Raw genomic sequence first — 27,875 nt, 5'->3', positions numbered from 1 at the left:
TTCATCAATTGAAGATAGCAATTATAACTACATTTAATTAAAATCAAGACGCCACATGTATAAGAAAACTGAGATACTGTTTGAGGATTAATGAGTGAACATGTTAACATTTTGAATTATCATTGGGCTTACTATGATGCCTTTAGAATCTGGTATAATTCTGTGTCCGAATTTGGAATAATTTATGTAAAGTTCTAATTTAGAGGCAGTGAATTTCCAAATGGAAATTTATTAGTATAAACTTTTACCCCACAAGCTATTTTTTCCTAAAATAGCTGTAGTATAATTTAGTGGAAAGAACTCTAGGCTGAAAAATGAGAATGTTCCTAGCTCGACTTGCCACTAATTACCTTTGAGTCACTCAAACGATCCAGGTCTGAAATGTCCTCAACTGAGCAGTGAAAGAGTTGAACTTTTCCCTGATCTCACTCAGCTCTAAAAGGTTCACCACCTTTGTTGCTAATAGTGTAGTCTAACATTCATCTTTTAGCACTTGTCCACCAGTTTTGTCCTTATGGTAGTTTGGATTTCTCCCACTCCATTTCCTACCTGATTGGTTATATTTTAAAATAACATACTGTATTCAGTGTTTTGCTAGAAAGCCTTCTCAACAAAATAGCACTAGTATCAAATTTCATTGAGATGTAAGAAAAGAGAGGGATACAGTGCTTTGGCCCACATGCTTTCCCTTCTCTTCCATGTCCAGGAAGTTCTATCATCAGTGGTACCCTCAACTAACAGGAGACTGTACTAAATTTATTCTGAAATGTCTGTGATTTGATACTTAAGATTAATCATACTGATACTTTTCTATTATTTCATTTTCTATGTTGTCCTTTTCTAACCCTGGTAGCCTTCAAACTTTCTGACTGGCCTGCTTTCCCCTTCTCCTCTCTGTAGTGTTGTCTCAGCTTGGCTCTGCCGAGAACAGACCTGAGCAAAGCCTTCCTCAGCAGAGATTCCAGCTCTCCTCTGCCTTTCAACAGCAGCAGCAACAGATCCAAGTAATCCAGCAACTTCACTCTGGTTACATTTTTAAAGATACTCTGCTCCAAAAGTACTTCAAAATACCTTACTTTAGTTTTATGTTACTGTCTTTTAAGACTATACAGTAATTGGTAAATAATTTAGCACATTTTATTTAAAAGTCTGACAATTTTAGCCAGTGAACTTGGAGCACTGAATATTTTGTACATTTAAGTCATACTCCTTTCCTAATTCAAAATCTTTCCTGAAGTGCTGGTGGCACATTAACATACATTTTTATAGGTTTCAGTACATTTTGAAATAGTTGTAAGTGCCAATGGTTAACTTTTTAATACTGTACTGCAGAAAAAGGCAAGTGTACCAGTGTTCCTATTTGTAAATGTCATACCTGTTTTTGAAGAATGTTGTTCCATTATTCTAGAAGTCAGCATATTATAGTTGACTTTCTTTAATTTGCAGCGTGGTTTTATATTGCTATAAACTATCATACAACAAAATGGTAACTGAAGTTGCTGAGTTACTGCAATATAGACTGGCCAGGCAAAGTAACAGAAATACTTTTGAAGTTTACCAAGAGCCATTTTTAAAGCCCGCAGCAGGCTTCTGTGCCACTGGTGCTGTTTGACTGTGCATTGTCCTGATGTGGTATAGTCCTTTTTTGTTACCTTGGTGCTTTCTCCCTTTCAGTTTTGTTGTTTTCATCACTCTCAGGAAAAGCATCTTCCATACCTGCCTACCTTTAACCTAACTTGATTTTTTTCCCCTCTGCTTTGCAGCAGTTGCGGTTCTTGCAGCATCAAATGGCTATGGCGGCAGCAGCAGCAGCACAGACAGCTCAGCTACATCGTCATCGGCATACAGGCAGCCAGTCAAAAAGTAAAATGAAGAGAGGCACGCCAACCACTCCAAAATTCTGAGGCTTGCATTATTTTTTTTTTAAAAAACGTAAGAGCATTGAATCAAAAGGATTCTGAGTTTCTACTTCGTTTTTGTTTTTTAACGTGTCAGTATTTTACATTGCTAGATATACAAACTTTATACAGAAGCACAACCCTATGATTTTTAAATAAAAACAGGGAAATGGTTTAACGAACCATTAGGGTGAGTTTGCCTAAGTCATTGCTTTTTAAAAATGGTTTCACTGTACATAATACAGAAGTGACCTAAGAAATACTAGAAACATCTTTCAGAAGAATGTAGTTTGATATTTATTTAGTATAAAAGGTTTGTGCACAGTGTAACAAATACAGTTTTTACAAATCTGTTTTGAAAATGTGGTGGTTGTTTATTTGGGTTTCATACTCTTAAATACTTCATCCATCAGTTTTTTTACTTCTTTGTGTCTTGTAACGGCTCGGCTCATACAATCTTGAAGTTTAGCTCCAGTCAGTCCACTTCCACCTGAAAAAGTATTGTGCCAACACTTATTTTTACATGATCTGCATCATGTCAAGTTATTGACATAAAACCAAAAAAGTGAATAATATAAACCAGTGGTGTGGTCTCAAGATTTGCAGGTTTATGTTTTAACAAGACCTCCTGAAGTTTAAGAACCACTGACATACAATATAAAAATGCAAGGCATCTGAAGTAACAAAGAAACCACGTAGTAAATTTACATTACATAAACCAGTAAAACATCCCACATTCCATTTGGCCCTCCCTAACATAAAGAAGCTCATGCTGAGTTTTCATCTACGTGTTTAGTACTGCAATGGAAGGAAAGTGCGTGCCTGGTTTGTGAAGACAACATAGCTTGCCTTCCTCGTCCATTACTACTGTTAAGGTTCCAGTTGCCAGGTTTTCCTCCTCTTCAGTAGGGTCAACTATAAGCAGAGTGCTATTTTAAAAATGAAAAGGTATAAATTATCAACCCATGGGACAAATTTTATTTTAGAAAACCGTACAAATTAAACTCACTACCTGCATTTTAGCTTAAGCAAGGAGCTAGAACTGGTAGAAACCAGAAAAGTTAACAGCAACCTGAAATTCTACTACTTGTAAGAATCTTTGTCCTCCCTTCAATTAAATATACAACCTTTTAATACATTTGATTAACTTACTCATCAAACACAGCAAAGGAAGTTGCAACTGGATGAGTTCTAATATTCAAATAACTTTTCTTCTTTAAATTAACTTCTGCTAAAGCAGTTTCTTCATTTATAGTAACTTCAGGCAACTGTACTAGAAAAAGGCGAATATGTAAAGTCAGTCTCTCACTCTAGTGAAAGAAACAAAAAGGCATTCTATGCTTCATTAATTCACTTTTCCCTCTATTAAACTTGTCCAGAAGTAGTATTTTTAAAAAAATATATCTTAGAACAATTAAGGCAAATACAGTAGATACAAACACGTTTTTCTTTAATTTAGAAACACATGAATGATAGGTAAGTCTTAACAAAAACCTTTAAAAATTTATTGAGAAATTTTACCAAAACGGAACATTCTGACACATAAGTAGGAGTATTCCCTAAGGTTGCTTACCATTTTTTAAAGCTGCTAACAAAGCAAAGGTGCAAGCATCCAAAATGTTTCCATCATGGTTGAGGCAAATGAGATCACAGTATAGAACCCAAGCAAGCTAAAACAGTTTAAACAAAGTGGAAATTAAAGCCTTCTGATTGCTATAATGTGGTATTTGTTTCTACTTACAAACCACACCCTTGGCTAGACAATCAAGATAACCTTCAAGGCTCAGAAACTTTAAAAAAAAAGAAATGAAATTTCCCCCACAAAACATTTCAGAATTAATAAAAGCTCATAGCTTCTTTATTCCTCTTACCTTTCCTGGAGAGATACACAAGTCCTCTTTCTGAATTACCTGTGAACTTGATTTGAAGACATAGAACACAGTAAATAAAAGTTCAAAAACTCTCTAAAATGAATGATAGTCACATTTTATCATAATGATCTTACTTTTCAATGACATCTGCAATGAACTGGCTGGCCACCTGGGCCTCTTCTCCAGGAGGTCCAGACCGAAATCTCCAGGAACACAGAGGTGATAGATCCACATTAGGAACTGAAAGAAACTGCAGCTATGAACCAAACATCACCTGTCGTTTAGTTTTAAAGATAATATCAATCCATGGCAAAGACAACTGTAGGCATGGATAGGCTTTCCAAGTGGAAAGCACTGTAACACATCAGTTATATTCTTTTTCATCTCTGTGAGAATCTTATGCTTAGATAAAATTTATTTTTTCCCACACAACCACCCTGCCAAAAAAAAAGCGTGTGTTTAAGAAACAGCCTTAATCCTAAATTATTCACAAAAGTTTCTGGGTTTCTTTCAAAATACCCCAATCTGTAACAGTAAATAGCCCCTCTATTCATACCAACTGTTCTGCATTTTTAAAAGGTTGGTTCCTACCATAAAGAAAAGATGGTCCAAGTTAAGGAAAAAAATCACATACTGGTATAAAAGAAAATTCTTTATGGAGACAGAAAAATTTGCAATTACAGCCCTTTGCCTAAGAGAATCTATTTTCTTGGTTGATGACATCTGTATAAACCAAAAGTGATCAAACAAGTTTGATAAAAGGTATTTACAAAATTCTGTATCTTGCTATTATGCTATCTTCTAACATAAACATAAAACTTTTCAGGGACGTCTGAAGCTTATGAATAATTTTTTCAACTCACCTACTAAGATTTAACTATAATAATAGTGTTAACTGTCTTAAAGTATTTGTATTAAATTTATGAAGGCATTTAACTTACCAACATATCCTTTATCAGGGGCATCTGTTGGTGGTGCTCCAAATTCCTACAGAAGCAGACAAATGTTTCCTAAGAAAGAAGCTACTAAAAAATTGTGAAGAAGTCAGTTATGGAAGCCTCTACCAAAGACCATCTTAGCTAGTTAACTACATCATGAGCATCTACTGGGAAGATGAGCTTAGGAACGTATGTCAGGGGCTCTAGGAACATTGGACCACGCCTCACCAGCTCTGCAAGGCAAGAAGGCAGTGTAGTAGCACAGCTGATGGTAGTGCTACTCATCAAAATTACTTGGGGCTCTTTAGATTTCTGTCCCACTCTCTCTTCCTAAGAGAAAGAAAATAGATTCTCTTATTCAGTAGCCAAGAATCTGAATTTTTAAACTCCAGGTGATACTGACAGTCAGATTTAGGAATTGATGGTATAATGGTCAAGAGCAAAAGCCCTAGAATTACCTAATTCAAAAGTGAGACCCACACCTTTTGGCTGAGAGACTTTGGGCCAGTTATTGAATGAACTTAGGTTAAGTAACTCAGAGTTCAGTGTAGTCGAAAAAGCAGAGGCTTTGGAGTCAGTCATGTCTAAGTTCTATTCATGAGCCTTATGTTCCTGGACAAGTTACTGAATGTCATGTAAAATAGGAAATGAAGAAAGAAATACTTCAAATGATTATCCTGAGGATTAAACTGGATAATTCTGTAAAACACCTAACACAAGGTGCCTGGAACATAGCAAATACTCAGTAAATAGTAGCTATTATTCCCTCAAGCTTTTCTTTTGAGCAATTTCTACACATTTGCACAGATTAAATGGCATCACTAGATAAAAATGTCATCAAAAATCTCTCAATTTCTCAAATTACAACCAAATTCTTTAAAAAGTAAAGGTGGTGAGGATTGTTTTAAGTTGTTCCATTTCAGCACATTTGAGAATGTTCATAAATTGTAATTAAGAGCCATTAAACTTGGGTTGTATTATCTAAAACTCAAAGGTGAAAACTTGGGAAATGAAAACAAATACTAAAAAAGACACCTTATTGCCTAATCAACAGCAGAACTACAGGTGTGTATTACAATCTAATAAGTATATAAAGCTAATTTAGTAACTCAAATCTTAGTAATATATACAGTAAACCTACCGCTTTAATTCCACAAATTACTGTAGTGTTTCCCAGCTTCACTAAAGAAGAACCATCTGCAGTACCAATTGAACCTGAAAAGGTAAGTATTTAAACAAAATGAAAAAGTGTTTTCGTCTTCTACGTATGATTCTATCTTGCTACATATCTAAGTTGTTTATGAAAATTTATTCCTTTCTTGAGTCTTTCTAAAATTACAGTTGACCCCTGAGCAACATGGGTTTGAAATGCACCTTTCCACCTATATACAAGGATTATTTCCAATAAATATTACCACAGTACTACACGATCCACAGTTGGTTGAGTCTGAGGATGCACAGCCTCGGTTACGAAGCACCGATCCATAACTGTAAAATTACGCTTGGATTTCTGACTGTGCGAGGGCCGGCACCCCAACACCCTCGTCGTTCAAGGGTCAGCTGCACTGGTCTAAGGATTGTTCATTGTCCCTGAAGTGAGTTAATCCTTTGTTGTTCAATCACAGGGCTGTTACAAAGATTTAAATCTCTTGACACAAAATCCCTTAGACACGGTAGAATTTGTCTGAAATACTGTTTAAATGGCTCAGAGGCTAAAACTTGGGAATGTCATATAGGTAAAATTGGGAAATTCCATGTTTGCAACAGAAGGTTTAATAAATGTAAGATATGTAAGAAAACCATGTCTTAGAAGTTTTGAACAGGGGAAAGCAGGAAAACACTTTATAGTTATTTTAAAATTTAAAATGAGCATAACAACTGAGAGGACAGTGAGTTTAAAAAAACTTTGCAAAGAAAAATTTACTTTAAATAAAAACTATTTTCAGAACTGAAGCAACCTCAACATTCTATTTTAGAACTCAAAATACCCTCACCTATGTTGACAGTTGTGGTCCTGAATTCACCAAGTTCTCTTCCATCAGGACGGCAATTCTCTTTCTAAATAAATATATGAAAGTAGATTACATCTACGTGTATATTTTACACACACCAGTGAAAATACACTAAACCTCGTTAATTCAAATTAATTTGAATTACTTGAAAATTGTCTTTTAAAAACTGAGGTACAATTGTCGTATGACAGTTTAGGTGTGCAATGTAATGATTGATATTTGTATTTATGAAAAAAGCACGATATCATTATCAAAAAGCAAAAAATGTACATAACCACCTTTACTTACCAAAAATCTTCTGTAATACTCCAGAGGTTCCACAGTTCTGAAACACATGTTAAAAATGAGATAAATTAGTAAATCAATATAAATCCAGAAACTGGCAAAAATCTTAATAGTGTGGTGATGGAGCAGAAATCTCCAAAATTTGTAACTAAGTTTCTTTCATGAATTCTAACGTTTATGTTGCCACGTGTTGCTAATTATAAAAATTAGATACCTTTGCAATAATCATACTCAAAGGCTGTCCTTAATTTTGCTTTAAACAAGTATAGGGTTGGAGCCCAAAACCCTCGGGCATCTTTAGAAGAGGATTAATACAGGTGTGAAAATAACATCACTCTCACTCTGAAGCAGGGATTCTTGGTGGGCAGGAAAAAAAAGTTACATATTTTTCGCTATCCCGTGACTGAAATTTAGCATACTCTTCCATTACGACCGTTGGCAATAAACCATTAATGTTAGCCGTACCTGCGACTTTAACAACCACAGAGAGTAAATGTTTTCGTTTTTACTTTAGAGTTGTCAAAGGTACCTGTAAGACTCATCGTTACTTCGAAATTCCAGGAGTTAGTTACTAACCTCCCCAGGAGATCTTAATTAAGAAAGTTAATTCTAAAACAGATGTATATCTCATTATACCATAATCTTGGAATTTATACAAACAGATAACTGTTTCAGTACAATTGGTTTCCTTTGCAATCTTATTTCTTTTATTTAAAACTGGACTCAGAACGAAAATCTACAAGCTTCTCCAGAGCGGCAGCAAAAACGCTTAAGTAAAACCTTCCGAACGAGGAACAACGCTTTTAGAAATAAATTTCAAGAGAGAGGGAGAGCAGCGTGGCAGGTGCTTCTAACAGAACACTTTTCACGAGGTTACAACTGCTCCCCGGGGTCTGCAGTTCTACTACACACCAAGCCACAGCGCTCGCAGCGGGTAGCGAGCTCAACACAGCCCCTTCCAGCGCTCGCCTCCCCGACGGGAAGAGGCCCCCTTTCCTTTCACTACGACCACCTCCAGTCCTCCCGCTCGCCGCCCGCTTCCGTGGTGGAAAGAAGTGGGAACCAGGTGTGTGTGTGTGGGGGGGGGTCTCCTAGGGAGAAAATTACGGGTAACGGTAGCCGCCAACCGGCACAGTACGAACTCGCGCCCGCCAGCCTCCCACACTCACTTGAATCCGGCAGCCATCTTCCGCCCGCGCGTCTGCGTCTGCGCGTCTGCGTCTGCGCGTCTGCGCGTCTGCGTCTGCGCGTCTGCGCGTCTGCGTCTGCGCGTCTGCGTCTGCGCGTCTGCGTCTGCGCGTCTGCGTCTGCGCGTCTGCGTCTGCGCGTCTGCGTCTGCGCGTCTGCGTCTGCGCGTCTGCGCGTCTGCGCGTCTGCGTCTGCGCGTCTGCGCGTCTGCGTCTGCGCGTCTGCGCGTCTGCGTCTGCGCGTCTGCGCGTCTGCGCGCCTGCGCCTGCGCGCGCGCCGCCTTCGCCTGGGTAGCACTGCCCCTTCCGCCGGCTCTGAGGCCCCGCTTCGCATTTTCAATACTGACGCCTGCGCCCTTCTCCCGCTGCCGGGTATCTAGAAGGCAGGGTGGAGTGGGTGGAGCGGGCGGCGTGGGGAAGGTTTCCAGCCTGCATTTGCTTAGACTTTCCCCTAGCCAGACGCCCCTCGAGGTTTCCTAGACTTTGACACGTTTTGACGAATCGGCTATTACAGAAGTGATGAGTGCCTGTTTAGAGACTGGTGGTTGAAGAGTTTCAGAGAAAACCGACCTTATATAAAGCAAAGAATCAGGTGTTGAGTGTGGAGCATAATTCCAGTGTTTCAGGGTCCTTTTCCCTTCTCCTTCTTATTCGGGGCCCTGGGCTTGCCTTCTCCCAGGTAAAAGCCTCCCTGCTCCAGCACCGAAGAATTACGTAAATTTTCTGTGCGCTCGTTTTCCGCACCAGGTGACATTTACAGGTGCCGGGAGCGGGCTCCAAAGGAGCAGCTTTTGTTGTATCCTGTGTCGTGGCTCAAGACCTCCATCTCCTTCGTGTAAAATACAGGGCATCCAATTCAGTTTGAATGTCAGATAAACAAAGAGTACACCCAAAGTAGTTCGTGTTATTGTTACCAGAAGCTGGGGGAGAACTGGGAAAGTTTTAGAAATAGATGGTGGTGATGGTTGCAGGAAATTGTGAATGCAGTTAATGCCACTGTAGTGTACACATAAAGTGGTTAAAATGGGAAATTTTATGTTTTATCACAGTTTTTAAAAATTAATGTAATATACCAAAAACAAATGGGTGGGTTATATGGTCTGTGAGTTTTATTTTAATAATGCTGTTAAAAAACGATTCGTTTCCTATGTGAAATTCAACTTATGTGGACATCCTGAATTTGTACTTGCCAATTCCGGCAACCTTACTACGGTGGAACAGAGAGTCGGCCCCCCGCCCTCCCAAAAACGGACTGAGCGCCTCCTATACAATTACATATTCTTCGCCTTGCCGCGCGGGGGCGCTGTGGGCGGCGCGGGCTCCCGGGTCGTGGCTGGGTCTGGCCGCGGCGGCGCTGTGGGCGGCGGGCGCCCGGCTGGCGCTGTCTCTCTGCGGGTGGGAGGCGGGGCTGCGCGGCCGCACTTCCGCATGTGTGTAGGCGCGGGATAGGGCGGGCGGCTTCGCCGGCATGGAGGATGGCTCCGCTCCTGCTGCACCTGGCGGTGATCGGCGCGGCGCTGGCGGCTGTAGCCCTGATTCTGGTGAGGAGAGGGGTTGGGGACCGACGCGGGCCTGGGCTCACTGCTCTCCGGGAGACTCGGGCCCCAGGCATCCTCTCCTCCGCGCTGCCGGCTCTTGGGCGTGTCCCTTGCACCATACTTCCTCTGAGCCTTGACCCCAGAATTTCCTCTACTAGAATTTCACACCCCCTTTCTTCCGTTCTTTATGTTTACTTTAGAGCTTTATATCCCTGCGTGCCCAGAGCCTAGTACTTCTGTTTACTGGGACATGCCCACCCTGTCTTATGTCACCCCTGGTCCCCGGACTCTGCCCACCCGCCTTCTGAGCCCCGACCTCTCCAAGATTTCCTCCCGGGTCTGCAATCGCTGTAGTTCTGGCCCCATCGGGAAGGTCTTGAGCCCCCAGAAAGTGTGTGCTTTCTAGACACTCCCTTTCCTGGTGTAGTTAAGCAAATAGAAAGTGTTGACAGCACTGACAAGAGCCGCCTGTTACAGATTGGATAAATCAACGGATCAGGAAGACCCACTAGGGACATAGGAAGACCAAGATAGACAAGGCCTGGTGTTATCATACGCCTGGGGGTCGTTATATCCTAGAATTCAACACCCTAAGCTTGCTGCCTCTAGAAGAGACAGTACAGGGGAATTCAAACTACGATTTTCTTTGCCATTACTGTGGAAACACGGAAACATTGTAACACCTGCTGATCCATAGGTAATAGGAAATTTGTTAAGTGAGCTTTCTCCCATATAATTGGAATGGGCCTGCCTCTAGTTTGTAAATGGAGCGTTTTCCGCTTCCTTGACGTTAAGGTTAGCAGCCTAGATAGCATTGCCAGGAAGGCCACTTTGCCATCTGGCCAGAATGTATGGCTTAAAAGTAGTGTAGATAGAGAAAAAGTGGTGTATCCTGACTTCTTTAGGGTTTATGTCTGGGTGAGAGAGGAGTCCTCTCTTTCCCTTAGTGTATATGGAGATTTGGGGGGGAGGGAGGTTTCAGGTTTTGGGTTGGGCAGAGCTTGACAGAATCCTAGACTGAATCTGCCTTGTGTTGACTGTGTTGCACAGATTTAAATGTGTACGTTATGAGATTGTACTGGAAGTATTTGATCCTATTAGCCAGAACTGGTTATAAAAGCTGTTATTTATTGAGTACTTACAGTATGTTGGGTATTGTATTCAGCATTCAACAGGGATTATCTCGTTTGATCTTTAAAACAGTGCTGACAGAAATGTTATCATTAGCTTCCTTTGGTGAGGAAGCTGATGAGCTGGTATGCAAATGTCACCCAACTAGTGGAACTTTGTTTTTTTTTTCAATGAATATATATGTATATGTGTGTATATATACACACATATACACACACACACACACACACACATACATACATGTATCTCCCCACTGTCTCCTCACCCCACTTCCTTTCTGAATTACTTTTGAAGCAAATTTAAGGCATAACATTTTATCCGTAAATCTTAAGCATTTATCTCCGAAGATAGGACCCCCTTTTTAAAATAAAACCACAATAAGGTTATTGCAGTTTTTTTTAACATTGTTCAGTGATTTCAAATACTGCATCAGTTCAAATGCCTCATGTATGTGTTAGTAAATTGGTTTGTTCCATTCAGTATTCACACACACTTAGCATTCGATTGGTATGTCTCAAGTCTCTTAAATTATAACAATTTCTCCTCCCTGTTTTTCCTTTTCTTTAATAAGCGGTCATTTGTCCTGTAGAATTTCTCACAGTCTGGATTTTACTAATTTTATCCCTTAAGTGACTTTTAACGTCTTACTCTGTCCCCTGAATTTCCTGTAAACTGCTAGTTACATCTAGAGATTTGATGAAATGCATGTTTGTTTTAATCAAAAGAAGTGTGTGAGTGATGCTGATTACTTCCTTTTGTGTCGTGTCAGGAGGTGTGTTAATCTCTGATTTTCTTTGGTATTAAGAGGGATTCTTGGGTTCAGGAGTTGTTAGCTTGACCCACCGATTATGAAGTGTGTCATTAACCTAGTGGTTTAGCAGTCATTGATGATCACTGCCTAAATCCAGTATTTCACTGTGGGTTGCAAAGTGGAATATTCTGACTGTATCATTCCTTCTTCATGTATTACCTGGAATTTTATAATGAAAAAAATTTCATCCTCAGCTATTTGATAACGCTGAAATATCTTTCATATATAAAAGGTAAGGTAAAAGGCAAGTTTTCAAAATAATGAGATGGTTCCCTGGCATCTTACAAAGGTGACTAATTTTTTATATTTAGTATCATGAATCCGTGATATAAAACTTTTCATGTGTTTTAATACATTGCATTAATTATTCTTTTTGATGCTTAAAATTTCCCCCTCACAGGCCAATGGGAGCCTGTCAAGTTGGCTACTTTGTCATGATTGTTGGTAGCCTCCTTGCTTTCCCGTCTCTGACCACCATTGTACATTTCCTGGCCTGGACCTGAATCAGCCATTCCTCTTAGGAACATTGGTTACTTTTAATAGGAAATTGAATTTGGAAACCACAATCTGGACACTAGGGGTGCAGAGCAGGAACTCTTTAGCCACTAGTCTGGGTACTGCCTTCATATTCATACTAATCAGAAGCATATTCAGTTTCAGTATGTACCCAATAGAATATTATAAATGGTCACTGAAGTACAAATGAGTAGCATTCCAAAAGTTGGTAGGTTGATTGTTTTGAAAGCAGAAAGTATACCAATGGAAACAATGTTACAAAGAATGGTTATTTCCAGGGCTAGGTCCCCACTGAATATGGAAGGGGGTTATATAATGTTAGCAGTGGGATGGTGCCTACAGCCTACAAGTTTGATACCTGACTCCAAAAAATAGTGTATTCTGAATTCAAATCTGGGATAAGTATCAAGAATATATTCTTAAGCACTACTGATCCCTACTCTGGGGGTTGGGGGACTCTTCCCTTCCTACGCTGGGTCAACCTGGTCTCAGATGGGAGGTCTGCCCTCACCCAGAAGCTCTACCTGCAGTGTGTCCTCGATCACATAGGCTCCAAGTGGAATGGGGCCTCGCTGTGTGTGTACCAGGGGTCAGGAGTTCAGGGCATCTCAGAGTAGATGGCACTTCTGTAATGACTGTTCCCTTTTATATCTGGGGTGACAGAGGCTGGAGAATGACAAGTGAGAGGAGACAAAGAGCCTCCTAGAGCATTAGGGAAAATGCTTAGTTAGGGAAAAAAAAGGACAATAATAATCAGTTCAAAAATAGGGAACTGACTGGTTTGAATTTTGAAGTCACCTCCACACCATTGTTAATGGACTAAAACAATAAATATTTCACCTCAGGGTGAAAAAATCATGTAAATGATGTATTCTAATGTAGCAAATGTTTAAAAAGGTCAACATAACACAATTTCTTATTAACATATCTGCCTTTAGATTTCCTTTGTTGCATTTATAACTGCTACAGAGATGCCACACCTGCATCGACATGAAGATGAGAAGTTCTTCTTAAATGCCAGAGTCCAGAGGGAAGCCTTACCCAGCATACAGGACTCGCCTACCAAGCAGCTTTCTGTGGTCGTGCCTTCATACAATGAAGAAAAACGGTGTAAGCCCTACTCGATTTTTTTGGTAAGGGGTAATTTGGGAAGAAAAGGACATTTAAAGTATGGACTTGGCCAGAACGTTGATACCTGTGGGCTATGGAGAGTGCACAGTTGGTAGTTGTAGTTCAGAAGAGAAAGAATGAGTGTTAGCAGCCGCATCAGGTCTAGGGCTGAAGTGTTCTAGAGGAGTGATGAGCAAGAGGTGAACAGAAGACAGACATTCCAGGTGGAAATGGCCACTGGGGGGCAGTCCAGGAGGGACTTGTTAGGTTATTCAGGCATTTTCCATATGCAAACTGTTCTGGGACTGGGAAAGTTATTTTCAAAAGCAATTTTTAATATATATTTTTTTCTTTAAGTGCCTGTAATGATGGATGAAGCTCTGGGCTATCTAGAGGAGAGACAGGTATTGTGTTTTCTCGTCCAGTATGGGGTCTAATTAAAAGTAGAGCAGGTCATCAAGCTGTGGACCCCGGGGCTAGATCCACTGTGAGAGGCAGTGCCATCCGTTCTCGGGCCATCGTGGTCCTGGCCTCTGTGCTCAGCATGTTGCCAGCCGTCAGCCATTTGCAGGCAAGCCCGACAGCACACTCCCTCCAGAGCAAACAGGAAAGCTGATGTTCCTCTTACGGACTCTCCCTCCCCCCTTTGATCCTCTTTTGCCTGATGATATACTTAAAATTGAGTGATAGTGTGTCTGCAGATTTTGTATGACAGCACAATGCTGTTTTTGCTTTTGTGACTTTTTAAGTAAGACGTTTATTTGAAAAAGACCTATAACTAGAGTGAAATCATTTTGTATGTCTTTATTATTCTGAAGAGTCCCCCCTCATTTATTTTCCTCTGCTTTCTCTGCATAAAGAGAAGAAAAGTAGCATGTGCCCCTCTTTTGTATCTGCTGCCATTGGAATCTCTTGGGAGAGTTTAAGAAAATAAGTAAGATTTATGGCTGTTTCTTTTTTTTAGAAAACTCCTTGTTTTGATTTACTTTGTTTTAGGTTTTTTTGTGTAAAGGGAAAAGAGAAGATTCATCGAAAGAGGGAAAAAAAGAGGAAGAGGACTGAGCCCTTATTATATTTGAGCTTCTGCCTCTTCTATTATGTGTAATCTGCACACCAGCCACGTGGACTAGGTTGTGTTATTTTTTTTTGCGAGAAAATAGGCCCAAAATGCTAACTTGCCCGAGGTCATAAAGCTAAGAAGTGGCACAGCCACGTGGAACCTGCACCCCTGACTTCAGACCTCATGGCTTTGCCTTGTATACCTCGTAGCCTCTGAGTGGTGCTCAGGAGGGCAGCCAGGGGAGCACAGGAGGCCCATGGAGACTTGGTCCGTGTTCACCTTCAACTCCCTCCCAGTCTCTGGTCTCCTTTCTGTCCTTGGCCTTTTTCCTTTATGTGCTTTGTGCACTTATATTTATGTTTATATTTATACATATCAACACTAAAACAATTGTTTCTTTTTTTTAATTTTTTTTATTGAAGTAGAGTTGATTTACAATGCTGTGCCAATCTCCACTGTACGGCAAAGTGACTCAGTTATACACATGTATACATTCTTTTTTTAATATTCTTTTTGATTATGGCTTATCACAGGATATTGAATATAGTTCCCTGTGCTGTACATTGGGACCTTGTTGTTTATCCATTCTAAATGTAATAGTTTGCATCTACCAACCCCAAACTCCCAGTCCATCCCACCGCCCCCACCACCACCTTTGGCAACCACAAGTCTGTCCTCTATGTCTATGAGTCTGTTTCTGTTCTGTAGATAGGTTCATCTGTGCCATATTTTAGATTCCACATATAAGTGATATCATATGGTATTTGTCTTTCTCTTTCTGACTTACTTCACTTAGTATAATAATCTCTAGTTGCATTCATGTTGCTGCAAATGGCATTATTTCATTCTTTTTTATGACTAATATTCCATTGTATATATATATATACCACATTTTCTTTATCCATTCATCTGTTGATGGACATTTAGGTTGTTTCCATGTTTTGGCTATTGTGAACAGTGATGCTGTGAACATAGGGGTGCATATATCTTTTTGAATTATAGTTTTGTCTGGGTGTATTCCCAGGAGTGGGATTGCTGGATCATATGGTAATTCTGCTTTTAGTTTTCTGAGGAACCTTCATACTGTTTTTCATAGTGGCTGTATCAACTGACATTCCCACCAACAGTGTAGGAAGGTTCCCTCTTCTCCACACCCTCTCCAGCATTTATTTGTAGACTTTATTATGATGGCCATTCTGACTGGTATGAGGTGGTACCTCATTGCAGTTTTGATTTGCATTTCTCTAATAATTAGTGATGTTGAGCATCTTTTCATGTGCCTACTGACCATCTGTATGTCTGCTTTGGAGAAAGTCTGTTAAGGTCTTCTGCACATTTTTCAATTGGGTTATTTGTAAAACAGTTGTTTCTTAACTTCCTTACAACTTTATTAGAAATCTTGATGGCAGTCATGCCAAATTGTGGTATTTTATCTTTGCTTCTTGCAGAAACAAGATCCTACATTCACTTATGAAGTAATAGTAGTTGATGATGGCAGCAAAGACGAGACTTCAAAGGTAAGTAAACTTGCTTTTAGAATTGCCAACAGATGGAATAATCTGCAAATGTAAAATCATGTTTCCGCTCGTCAGAGAACCCTAAAGGTGTGCCAGATGCTCTCCATTTAACATAAGTGGGTAGTAGAAAAAGCAGAGAGATTTCATGTATGGGAAGCTGGAAAATATACCTGCCTTTCCACTGCTCCTTGAGACCAGGGAAGCTTGGAAGGTCACCAAATAGGGAGAGAGTACACATAACAACAGTTCACCTTGGCCTCTGGGGAACCCTCTTTGCCCACCAATTTACGGTTCCTTTTATTCTAAGCATAATTCTTTTCTCTATGCTCCACCTTAAATTATGGTTTCTAAAGTAGTCATGCAAATAGGAAGACACCTTCATATCTGCCCCTGGGGATTGGGTATGTCCTTTGGCCTACCCCACAGTCCCTTCTAGATTGACCCATGGGGTGACAGTATCTTAGGGTTTATCCTCTCTCCTTCCTGCATTCCTAGACCTGTAACTGCTGGGCCCTGGTGCATTAATCCTGCAGTAGTACATGTATTAAATCTTGTCAGTGATCCTGATAAATTACTCTCCAAACATCTAAGTATTTTTGTTATTATGACTGCTTCACATTTTGGTTTTTGACACTCATGTTTCTATAATAAAAGATTCACTTACGGTGCTATTAATATTCCTGTTAAATGGCAACATAATAGATCTTAAATATACAGGGGAATATCTGTTCACCTGATTATTCATCAGTTATGATTTTGGTCAACTCCAGCTGTGCAGGAAGTGCTGGGCACTGGCTGGACCCCACAGGTACACGCGCCTGCCCCCTGGTATAAGGAGCCCCCAGGACAGTCAGGCAGCACGGCTCCAATTTCTGTAATGCAGGTAAAAATGGAGCCAAAGAGAAAGATGCTGAAAAGAATTTGAGAGAAAGAGAAGTGACTTTTGAACTAAACCTCTAAGGGTGATAATGACTAGGAACATGGAGGATAGTATATTCAAATTGAAAAAAATATATAATGTAAACAAAGGCATAGAGACCTGAAAGTATTGGTGGATCTGTGTTAGGAAGAGTAGGTGCTGCACTTGGAATAGTATGACTTGAAAGATGAACACAAACTGTCCCACAGTTTATTAGTATATGAAGGGAGTGGTGTAGAAAGTCAGCATCGGGCATCTACTGCTGAGATGACCGAACAGCCTCAGCCCCGCTGAGAAGAAGCAGCTTTTCCTGAAGAGTATTTCCTTCAAGGCCTTTTGCCCTGTGAGTCTCAGGCTGCTCTCTGGAAGGATCCAAGAGGGAGAGGTTCACACTTGTTCCCAAGGTTGGGAGAAACAGAAAACTTGAAATCATAGTTTGTAAAATTTTTTTTTTTAAAAAGAAAAAGGAACTCTTTTCCCCTAATTTGAGTATTTATTATCTTCCCGTAACACGTTTCACTCTCCGAGGGGTCTGGGAAAAAATTTAGATATAGTTCTTGTTCTTAAGGAATTTTAAACTAAGGGGTAAAATTTATGCCAAAGTACAGAATAAGAGAGTATTGCATTTGTACAGAGATATTTATTATACCCTCAAATAACATAAGATGCCAGAAAGGTAAGCATTCCATGTGAGCTGAATTCACAAATGGTGAGCAAGTGTTAGCTGCTGCCGTGTTCTGCAGGGCATACTGTGAAGTGTCAGTGTCTGTACAAGCCAAGCAGGTGGGCCTCAGTGGTGTTTGCTTCCTTCAAAGCCCGATCACGTCCCCTTTAGAAAGAGCCCTCATCCTCGCCTGGTCAAGTGCCTTTCAGTGCACTCAGCTGCATGTCCAGTGACTTCATCTTCCTGGTTTGGGTCTTATGATGACTATCATGCTTTCTGCCACCCCAGAATAAACATCAGCAACTCAAATAAATGTTCTCTGAATAGACATTTCTTGAGCCATTAACATGAGTCAAAGAGTAGGACTGGTGCTAAAATACAAAGATGGAGCCCTGCCTCTACCTTCAAGGACTTCACATCCAATACTGGAGACACGCTCCAGAGAAATAGAGCACAATGTGTTCGATATTTTCATCAGTTAGAAAGTGTCTCATGAGGGGAGCTTATGTAACAGAAAGTGTTTGATTATCTCATACGCCAGAAGGTCTGGACATTGTTGTTTCAGCATTTGGACAGTGTCAAGTGGCTGGATCCACGTCTTTTCAGTTACCACACACTCCCTCATCATCAAATGGGCACAGCTCCAAATATCACTGATCCTGAGGCAGTTGAGACAGTCAGGACATTAAGAATTCTCTTGTGTGCCTCTCTCCTTTTATAACCAGGAATAAAAATCTTCACAAGAAGCTCCCACCTTCCAGCAGACCTCCCCTAGAGTCCCTGAGGCAGAACTTTGGTGACATGGCCACCTTTGCCTGCAAGAGGGTCTGGGAAAGTATAAATACATGGTAAAGAGGATTTGGACCAATAATGATTCATCTCCTAGTACTGCACACACTGTCACTATGCAGACTGGGGCCAAAGGAGCAAGGAAGGAGGTGTTGTTTGTTGGGTAAGCATCTAACAGTGCCACCACAGTCCTATAATAAGAGTATGTACAAAGGATGGTGGCTACCCTTGTTCACTGAGATTAATCAATTCCAGGCTGTGTGTCAGGCACTAAAATATTAATCCTTGGGACTTCCCTGGTGGCACAGTGGTTAAGAATCCACCTGTCAATGCAGGGGACACAGGGATTGCCCTGGTCCAGGAAGATCCCACATGCCGCAGAGCAACTAAGCCCGTGAGCCGCAACTACTGAGCCCACATGCCACAGCTACTGAAGCCCGCATGCCTAGAGCCTGTGCTCCGCAACAAGAGAGACCACTGCAATGAGAAGCCCGTGCACCGCAACAAAGAGTAGCCCCCGCTCACCACAGCTAGAGAAAGGCCACACGCAGCAATGGAGACCCAATGCAGCCAAAAATAAATAAACAAAAATTAAAAAAGAAATAACTTCACAACTGCCTATGGAAATGAGCCTCAGAGGCAAGGGGTGATGAAGAGGTTCTGCGGAGGGTGATGTGGAAAAGCAAAGGGCATGAGCCACACCCCAATGGCTTGAAGTCTGAATGAGGGACAAAGAGATGTTGATAGCAAATACAGATCAGCATTTCATGACTTTGATACTAGATCAAAGAGTAATGGCAGTCGCTTAAGATAATAGTGAAGTCAGAGGAAGATGTTTAAGATGCTGGAGTTTTGAGCATATTAGAGGCTGAGGACCCAGAAAAGAGGAAGAGATTGAAGATTCAGAAGAGGACAGATCGTGGATGATTATCTGCTGAGAGCCAGGAATTCGAGTGAGAAGATTTGGGGAAAATGGTCTAGGATACAAACAGCTTCTCTGCGGAATGAGGTCAGTTGCTGACAAGTAAACAGGTCATTAGGCAGTATTGGGAGCCCAATCATAAATGTGTACCAGGGCTTCCCTGGTGGCACAGTGGTTGAGAGTCCGCCTGCCGATGCAGGGGACACGGGTTCGTGCCCCGGTCCGGGAAGATCCCACATGCCACGGAGCGGCTAGGCCCGTGAGCCAGGGCCGCTGAGCCTGCGCCTCCGGAGCCTGTGCTCTGCAACGGGAGAGGCCGTGACAGTGAGAGGCCCGCATAACACACACACAAAAAAAAAATATGTACCAGTCAACTAGAGCATGGGTTTTATTTTTACTTTTTCTAGCAGCTTGGTAGCCTAGGCAAAAAAGTCAAGAGAATAAGAGATGGCCACTGCCTGTTCTGGTGTTTCCTCTGCAGGAAAGTGAATTGTGACTTCGACCTAGTAGGTCAGTGTTGGATCTTGGCACCAGGAATTCAACAACTCCTCTTGGCCACCAAAATGTGCGGTGGGTATAATCTAGTCACAAGGAGAGGGCAATTAGAATAGCAGTGTTTAAGCCAAAATCAGAGACCCAGTTTATATTGCTGTCTTGGAATTCAAATTTATTTTATTCTGACTTTTATATAATTTGACAGGTAGCTTTTAAATATTGCCAGAAATATGGAAGTGACAAAGTTCGAGTGATAACGCTGGTGAAGAATCGTGGGAAAGGCGGAGCTATTAGGATGGTAATACCTAATTTCAGCATTTTTATTTGAAATATAAAGGTATTTTGAATAACCTCTTTTGCAGATTACAGTACATGTATGTCCTACAGCCAGCTAGTTAAATACTAGTCTTTCAAATTAGTGGTAAATTGCTTTTAATAATAACTTCATGCATATATGTACATATAATATCAAATTTAAAAATATCATGCCATATCTATAACATACTGGGTGACTCAGGAAAATGTTTATCTTATTCAGAGTTGAAAACATTGCCCTCTGTCTCTTATGTGTCTTTGACATAGTTACCAGATAATAAGATTACATGATTTTTTGCAGTTTACAAAATGCTTTCATGTATTGAGTTTTACCTATATGAAGGTGCTATGCAAAACATGGTAGTGTGAATTAAGATAAATCTGGGACTTCCCTGGTGGTCCAGTGGTTAGGACTCCATGCTTCCACTGCAGGGGTCTGGGAACTAGGATCCCCAAAAACTGCACAGTGTGACTGAAAAAAAAAAGATAAGTCTGATATGGTCACTCCTGATGTAATTTACAGTCTAATACAAAAAGTGATTGTACTTATGAGAGAGGCACAGATGAGCTACAGTAGAAGTTCCAGCAAAGAAGAGGTTACTTTCAGCAGAGGCATATCAGGTAGGAATCAAGATACACTGAAAAAGATCTAAAAGCAAGATATGTGAAAGAAAATCCAAACAACAGTGCCTTAAATGATGTAGAGGTTAATTTATTTATTTTGTGCCTCCCGAAGAAGTCTAGATGTAGGCAGTGCAGGGCTCATTCAACAACTCCATGTCCTCAGGAACCCAGCTTCCTGCCTTTTCGCTCCCTCTTCCTCCTGCCCACCTGCATACAAAGTGACTGCGGGAGCACCAGCCATTACCTCCTCATTCCAGACAGGAAGGGCAGAGGGCAAAAGACACACGCCAGTTAGTTTGTCCCTTCTAAGGAACTTTCCCAGAAGCTCCACCCAGTGACTGGCCAGAACAGGGTCACGGAGCCACCCCTATTTCCAAGGAAGGCTGAGAGATGTTTTTTCTGACATTTTCATTCTCGGCCAAATCAGGGTTTCATTTGTAAGGAAGAAGAAAAGAATAGGTATTAGGTAGGTAACTAGCAACCTTGGGCACACGAGTAAAATAGCAAACTTCACAAAAGATATGTCCCTGAAGCCAGGCCTCCAACGATGGTGAACACTGGCTTCCACTTGCTGACTGATTATTTTGAGCTGGACAGCAAAAATTTACCACTTCAACATAATTATCACATTTAAACCTCCTCACATCATCTCAGTGAGTTAGGTCCTATTATTTTGATTATATAGATGAGGAAATTGAGACATAGATAGGTAAAGTGACTTACTCAACGTCACATAGATATTAAGGCAAGATTTGGATTGGGTTGATTTAACCATGAAATCGTGCTCTTCACCTCCCTGATCCCATATGGAGAAAGATTTGAGAGAAGAGCATGCCAGTCAGCAGAGCAAGAAAAGACAGAAGTAGGAACTCTTGGGGTATGTACTAGAAGCAGTGAGTTTTCTCTGACAGGGTCACAGGATATGCAGAAAGGAGAAAAAGAAAATAAGATTGATGCAATATCATCGTGGGCTTTAAATGCACCCATTCATTTATTTATTCAGCCCACATTTGAGTGCTCACTAAGTGCCACGTACTTCATTAGAGATGCCAAGATGAAAGATACCTGTCCTGTCCGTAGGGTATCATAGTTCACTAGTGTTATAAATGCTCCAGTATAAATGCTCTGGGAGGAGCAGCAAAGACTTCCCACAGGAGATAAATTCTGGATGAACTCTTGAAGGAGGATTAGGAATTCTCTGGGCAAAATTCGAGGCAGGGAGCTTGCAGAGGAGAACATGAACAAAGACACAACAACGAACTTCTAGTGGTACATGAGGCTTGACTTTAGAGATACTCTGGAGGGTTATGTGGGTGTAGATCACAGACTTTAGGCTAGAGGCTGCTAGACTTTCACCATTGACAGAGTGACAGCAGCCAGCACAGTGGTGTAGGCAAGGTACCATGAATATTTGGATTATGATGGTGACACAACAGAGGAAGAGGAAAAGACGAATATGAGAGGTATGCAAAGTGAGGTAGAATTGTGTCAGGTGATCGGAGAGAGCAATGAGTTACCAGTAAGTAGCCTTGGGTACCTGAGAGGGGGAGGATGTCGTTAGAGAAGAGGTGAAACACTGGAAGAGGAGCTGGTTTAAGAGACAATATGTTTAGTTGAGTTTGAGCCATACTGAGTTTGAGATGCCAAGTAGTGGTATCCAGAATAGCCTGGTGGAGAGGGTGTGAGCGTCATCCACATGTGTCAGCTGAGAGTTGAAGCCATTCAGTTGGCAAGGAAGAGGGTATAGAAGGAAAAGAGGGCCAAGAACCAAGCCTTGGGGCAAAGAGGCACATGAGGAAGAAGAAAAATCAGAAAGAACAGAGGGGAGAGGGTGTGACTGAATGGACAACTCTGGGAGCAGCTAACTTAGCTCTTTCCAAGAAGTCTGGCAGTGAAGTGGAGGCCATCCAGATAGGATGTGAGAGTAGCAGGCATTCAAAAGCCCCCTTTAAAGAAAACGATGAGGTGGCTGAAACAAGTTTGAGGGCGAAGGCAATTTTCCATTAATATTGTGTAACAACCTACAGTTCAGCCTTATCAGGTATCATTGAAATAGTCCTTTATCGTTTTTTTTATTTCAAACGTATAGCTACAGATTTTGTGCCTTGTAATGTTTACTCTTTTCCAAAACTTAATAATGTTTATAGATTAAATATAACATTTTTATTTCTGCTTTTTTACCCATATTCTAACAGATATGATAAAGAAAATTACAGATACTAATTAGCCTTATACTATACAATAATTGATCAAATTTGTCTAGATTTGTATACATACATCTTATCTATAGCCACACTGCTGAGTGACATCAAAGCTGTATTCTGTATCAAACCATAAATATATTTACACTTAAGACACACTGTATTCACTCACATGCACCATGAAATTAAGAGTTGATGCGTAAATCACTTTTTGGCCTTTTGGCTAAGATCAAGTGAAGAGTTATGCATAGTTTATTTCTGAGTGAAATATACACTCGTAGAGCCATATTCTGCCCAAAAGACCAATCAATTCAAAATTGAATGGCGTAATTTTGCTAAGTGTCAGATGCCTCAGATAGCAAAATAACATTTGAATATATCCATACTTTCTAAATTTTAGTGACATTCCACATTTCTTTATTCAACAATTAATTTAAAAACTTTAGATTCCATAATAAAAGATAGTGAAGATCTATCATGTTATGATGCATGTCATAGCAAAGCTATCTATGTTTTGTTCTTCCTATGCTGCTGTAAGGACCCCTGATCCCTTATATGCAGCATAATACATATACAATACAGATATAATATTTATGATAGATATTTTACATTTTTATTCTTACTGATGCAGCATATCTTTAACTTATCCAAATCTATTTTCTTATCTTGATATTTTCCAAGGTATTAATAGTATGACTTCACAAAGTTTTAAAAATCATGAAATAGACATTAGCTACTTTTGGAAAGATCTTATCAATGTAATTTACGTTCAGTGAACTTCGGCCTTTTTCTGCCATTTCATACCTAATATTTAATTCTTGGATATTTTAAGTACAAACTGATATGTCACCGAATTTAACAAACTGATATGTCACCGAATTTAACCTTGATTTTAAGCAACTTTGTTTTCTTTGAAATTTTTAAATCCAGGGTGTATTCAGTTCTCGAGGAGAAAAGATCCTCATGGCAGATGCCGATGGAGCCACAAAGTTTCCAGATATTGAGAAATTAGAAAAAGGATTGAATGACCTACAGCCTTGGCCTGTGAGTATAAGAATATAGTTTAAACAATATTCATTAAAGAATAGAGGGGGTCTAAAGTAAAGTTAAAATGATATTTACCTGTAAGTTAAACAATTGGGAGATTTTTTTTTTGGTGTGAAATTCCTGTATACAGTCCCACAGAAGAGCTAATATTTTATTATAAACATTTGCTGATTTTCTGAGATTCACTTGACAATTATTTAATATTCTGTCCGTCTCAATTTTAAATTGCTTTACTTCTACCAGAGTTTTAATATTTATCATGCATATTTAGCTAAGTCTTTTATTTAAAAGCATAGACTGAGACTTCTGGGTAAAGATGTGAAATGAAACTGGATCACCAGACTCTTGTTTTTGATGAAACAAACAAAAACAAAACACAAGCAGCAGTCTCTCAAAAAAAGATTATGTGTAAGTTCGTGCCATAACTTCAGAAAGTGGAGGTTGACTTTCACTCAGTATAATACATTCGACTTTCATCCAAATTGCTATGTATATCAGCAATTTGTTCCTTTTAATCACTAAGTAATATTTCATTGTATGGGTGTACCACAGTTTCTTTATCCGTCCAACTGTTGAAGGACATTTGGACTGTTTTCCAGCATTTGGCAATTATGAATAAAGCCAGTATCAACATTTGTTTTTAAAAAAAAAGTAGAGGTTGAGGAAAGAAAGAAAATCTTGGTGCCATTCCCACCTCTTAAAAGCCATTTAGAGAAAGAAGATGAATTTATCAAATTCTGAGCGTTTTTAAAAATATTCCCAATCTAGAAAGAATCAGACTTCAAGAATGAGTTAGCACCCATAGACAACCGTATCCCAGGATTCTAGCAGAAGCGGAAATTGCTAGGGCTCACCATTGTCCTGGCCTCAGACTGGGTTTGGGTTGATCACAGATCCACGTGATTGGATCCATTCCTCAGAGGAGTGTACCCTTGTCCTTGTACAGGCTACGACAAAATCTCACAACAGCAAGGAACCCAGATAACCCAGGAAAGCTACATAGAGCTTTAGGGTGCTGCCCGCCACCACCAAGTATAATCCTCAGGCCTTGAGACTCTAGTTCAGAAGGGAAAAATAGGTATCACGAAAGGTAGAAGTTTATCAAGGAGAATTCACCTATACTGTACAAGAGCTACCCATGTTAATCATGACAAAATGAAAAGAAATAAATGGCAGCTACACCAACATATTACTACAGAAAAAGAATTAAAGAAAGTTTCATACAAAAGGAAGATAAACCCCATCTGAAAGCCAGTGTAATCCAAGGAAAAGGATAAAATTACACAAGAGTATTTTTGCTAAAGAAATAATACTTAATGAAAGTAAGAATTCAGCAACACAGGCAGTTTGAAGGTGAGATGACAATTGCAGAAAGAAATTTTTGCTAAAGAAATAATACTTAATGAAAGTAAGAATTCAGCAACACAGGCAATTTGAAGGTGAGATGACAATTGCAGATTTAAGAAAACAAATTGAGGGCCAAAATAAGATCAATAAATGGAACTATCCATGAATGAAATAGACCAAATTTAAACTTAATTATTATATTTGTTAAAATATTATTATATATTTGTTAAAATAATTCCTGATCATTCAAAAAGTAAACAATTTAAAACACCACACATAGAAAACCTATTAAAGCGAAACATCCAAAACCCAGAAAATTTAATAATAATTATAAAAATTCATCTCATATTTCTCTTCCTAGGAATAAATATCTATTTAATTTCATAGTTTGTGAAATATTGTTTCTTCCTCCACCATCACCCACTCCCATTTGTTTTTTCAAGATACTAAATAAATTAACTAATATCATTCTTAAAAGAATTAGTTTTGCAAATATCCCTTTTACCTGTGCTGTTCAAAGCAGTAGCTACATGTGGCTATTTAAGTCAATTAAAATTAAATAAAATTTTACTTCTTCAGTCTCACTGACCACATTGCAAATACATGTGGTTAGTAGCTACCTTATTGGCTGACACAGATGTAGAGCATGTCCAAAATCAAAGTGATTTTGGACAGTGAAATTATTAAATTATTATTGGATATGTTACATGTTCACTCTTACTAAAAAAAGTATGTCTTTTTTCATCTCTTAGTAAATCATGATAAGCTAAAAGAAAAGTCCAACTGGTGAAATTCTTGGGTTTGATATCCTAGTTCTCTCCAGAGAATCTATGGAGACTTGGTATATTTCTCCCACATTATTTCTCTACCTTGGGGACCCAAGAGTGGGAGGGAGAGTGGAAGGTGTCAGATTGTTAGCTGCCTATATGTCATTCTGTGGTGGGGCAAAGAAAAGTTAAATGATTCAGCCAAAGTCAGGGGGTGAACCAAACCATACACTGGAAAAAAAATCTGAACCTTCCTCTTATAAATCCAGGTCCTCTGAAAAGGAAAGGAGTTCTGATGTCATCTTTTTTTCTAATCCTAACCCAATTTACTGCATTGTTACTATAAATGTTGAGTTTTTGTTTTGTTTTGTTTTTTGTTTTTTTGCGGTATGCGGGCCTCTCACTGCTGTGGCCTCTCCCGTTGCGGAGCACAGGCTCCGGACGTGCGGGCTTAGCGGCCGTGGCTCACGGGCCCAGCCGCTTCGCGGCATGTGGGATCTTCCCAGACCGGGGCACGAACCCGTGTCCCCTGCATCGGCAGGTGGACTCTCAACCACTGCGCCACCAGGGAAGCCCTATGATGTATTTTTAAATCCTCTGGAGCTAGTCCTTCATCACTCTTAGAATTTTCTCGGCTCTTCTTCGTTCTTTATTTTTCAATATTAACTTCCAAATCAGCTTGTCTAAATCAATGAAAAGTTATTTTTATGTTTTCATTGGTATGGCATTAAATTTAAAGATCAGCTTAATGAGCATTGCCTTTTCAGTGCTGTCAGTGCATCCTCTCATCCATGGTCATGGCATGCCCTCTGTGGCTGGATTTTTTTGTTTCCTTTGGTTGCCTTTATATCTTTCCTTTATTTAGATCTTGCCACATTTCTTGTAAAGTTTATAGATTTTTCTTATTGATGTTATAAATACTGTTTTTTCTTCCATTATATCTTCTGATCACTGTTTGTACATATGAAGGCTAAAATATTATATATATATTCATTTTGTGCCCACTCATCTTTTTACATTCTCTTATTGTTTGTAGTAGGTTTTCAGTTGATATTCTTGGGTTTCCATAATGTAATGATTATATATAAAATACCATCTACAGATAACCCTTTTCTTTCTAATACTACTACTTTTTTTATAATTATATTGATACAGTATTTTCAATTAGAAAAATCACTTAAATATATGACTTTTGAAATAATGCATGCCCCTTATATTTAGCCCTGAATAGTGTCATCTTGGTAAATACAATTAGAGTTGTTTAAGTTGTACATATTCTGAATTCCTCAGTAAACCTTTAAAGATATTTAATGTTACTTTTTTAAAAAATAGTTTCTAAAAAATGAGGTATTCACATTGACAATAAATATTTTTATTAATGATACTTATTTCACTGCTTTTTTCCTCAGGATCAAATGGCTATTGCATGTGGATCTCGAGCTCATTTGGAAAAACAATCAATTGCTCAGGTGAGGCTTTCATCATGGATCAGTTTTCTCCTTTTTTACATACACATTAGCATGAGATAAGCTTTCATACTTAATCTCATAAAGATGAGGTTCCTTTCAGAAGAAAGGATTAGCATATTCAGGAATTGATTTTTTTTTTTTTTTTCATGAGTATACAGGGAGGATGTAGACTTCACTTTGATTTTGGATACAAGCAGCTCTTTTTTTAAGACACAAAGAGAGTCCCCATTCAGTTATTATATAAGGCAAATTTCTCCAAATGATCCATTTTTGAACCTATCAACTTGCCTTTAGTTTTTCTCATGTCAGCACACTTAAGTACTATATTTTAAGTTTTATTCAAAGTTTAAATTTGTTTTTAACTGTTCCTCTTAGAAAAGCATTATACCTTCAGATTTGTAAAGTTGTACTGCCCTTTTTAGTATATTCAAAAAAATCACTG

General features: G+C 39.6%; 3 protein-coding genes across 21 annotated transcripts in view; 2 read left to right on the top strand and 1 right to left on the bottom strand.

The window, feature by feature from the left end:
• The window catches only part of SUPT20H (SPT20 homolog, SAGA complex component), a 39,584-nt gene extending 37,324 nt beyond the window's left edge, over positions 1 to 2,260 (top strand). For 11 of the 15 annotated variants that reach the window (XM_060128700.1, XM_060128701.1, XM_060128709.1 and 8 more), the window contains 2 exons: positions 901 to 1,004; positions 1,764 to 2,260. In XM_060128700.1, the coding sequence (XP_059984683.1) occupies positions 901 to 1,004; positions 1,764 to 1,904 (245 nt within the window). In that variant the 3' untranslated portion in view covers positions 1,905 to 2,260. The remainder of the gene's footprint in view (positions 1 to 900; positions 1,005 to 1,763) is intronic. The other 4 variants (XM_060128711.1, XM_060128706.1, XM_060128710.1 and 1 more) reach the window with 1 other exon arrangement.
• Positions 2,172 to 8,229, bottom strand: EXOSC8 (exosome component 8). Its single transcript, XM_060128714.1, has 11 exons — positions 8,174 to 8,229; positions 7,008 to 7,044; positions 6,702 to 6,765; positions 5,849 to 5,922; positions 4,711 to 4,756; positions 3,904 to 4,009; positions 3,770 to 3,815; positions 3,472 to 3,568; positions 3,051 to 3,171; positions 2,721 to 2,827; positions 2,172 to 2,388 (listed from the first exon to the last, which is right to left on the bottom strand). Exons 1-11 carry the CDS (start codon positions 8,188 to 8,190, stop codon positions 2,273 to 2,275), a joined length of 831 nt encoding a protein of 276 aa, XP_059984697.1. The 5' UTR covers positions 8,191 to 8,229; the 3' UTR covers positions 2,172 to 2,272.
• Positions 8,230 to 9,589: 1,360 nt separating this feature from the next.
• The window catches only part of ALG5 (ALG5 dolichyl-phosphate beta-glucosyltransferase), a 32,787-nt gene continuing 14,501 nt past the window's right edge, over positions 9,590 to 27,875 (top strand). Inside the window, exons 1-7 of one of the 5 annotated variants that reach the window (XM_060129037.1) lie at positions 9,590 to 9,732; positions 13,126 to 13,297; positions 13,655 to 13,701; positions 15,806 to 15,874; positions 19,869 to 19,961; positions 23,734 to 23,847; positions 27,374 to 27,433. In XM_060129037.1, coding sequence (XP_059985020.1) covers positions 9,667 to 9,732; positions 13,126 to 13,297; positions 13,655 to 13,701; positions 15,806 to 15,874; positions 19,869 to 19,961; positions 23,734 to 23,847; positions 27,374 to 27,433 — 621 coding nt within the window. In that variant the 5' untranslated portion in view covers positions 9,590 to 9,666. Of the gene's footprint in view, positions 9,733 to 13,125; positions 13,321 to 13,654; positions 13,702 to 15,805; positions 15,875 to 19,868; positions 19,962 to 23,733; positions 23,848 to 27,373; positions 27,434 to 27,875 lie in introns of those variants that run through there. The other 4 variants (XM_060129039.1, XM_060129038.1, XM_060129040.1 and 1 more) reach the window with 4 other exon arrangements.

This window comes from Lagenorhynchus albirostris, chromosome 18 (assembly GCF_949774975.1).
Source record: "Lagenorhynchus albirostris chromosome 18, mLagAlb1.1, whole genome shotgun sequence".
Lineage (NCBI taxonomy): Eukaryota > Metazoa > Chordata > Mammalia > Artiodactyla > Delphinidae > Lagenorhynchus > Lagenorhynchus albirostris.
Note: the sequence above shows the minus strand (reverse complement) of the source record. Positions and strands in the feature narration are given on the sequence as shown.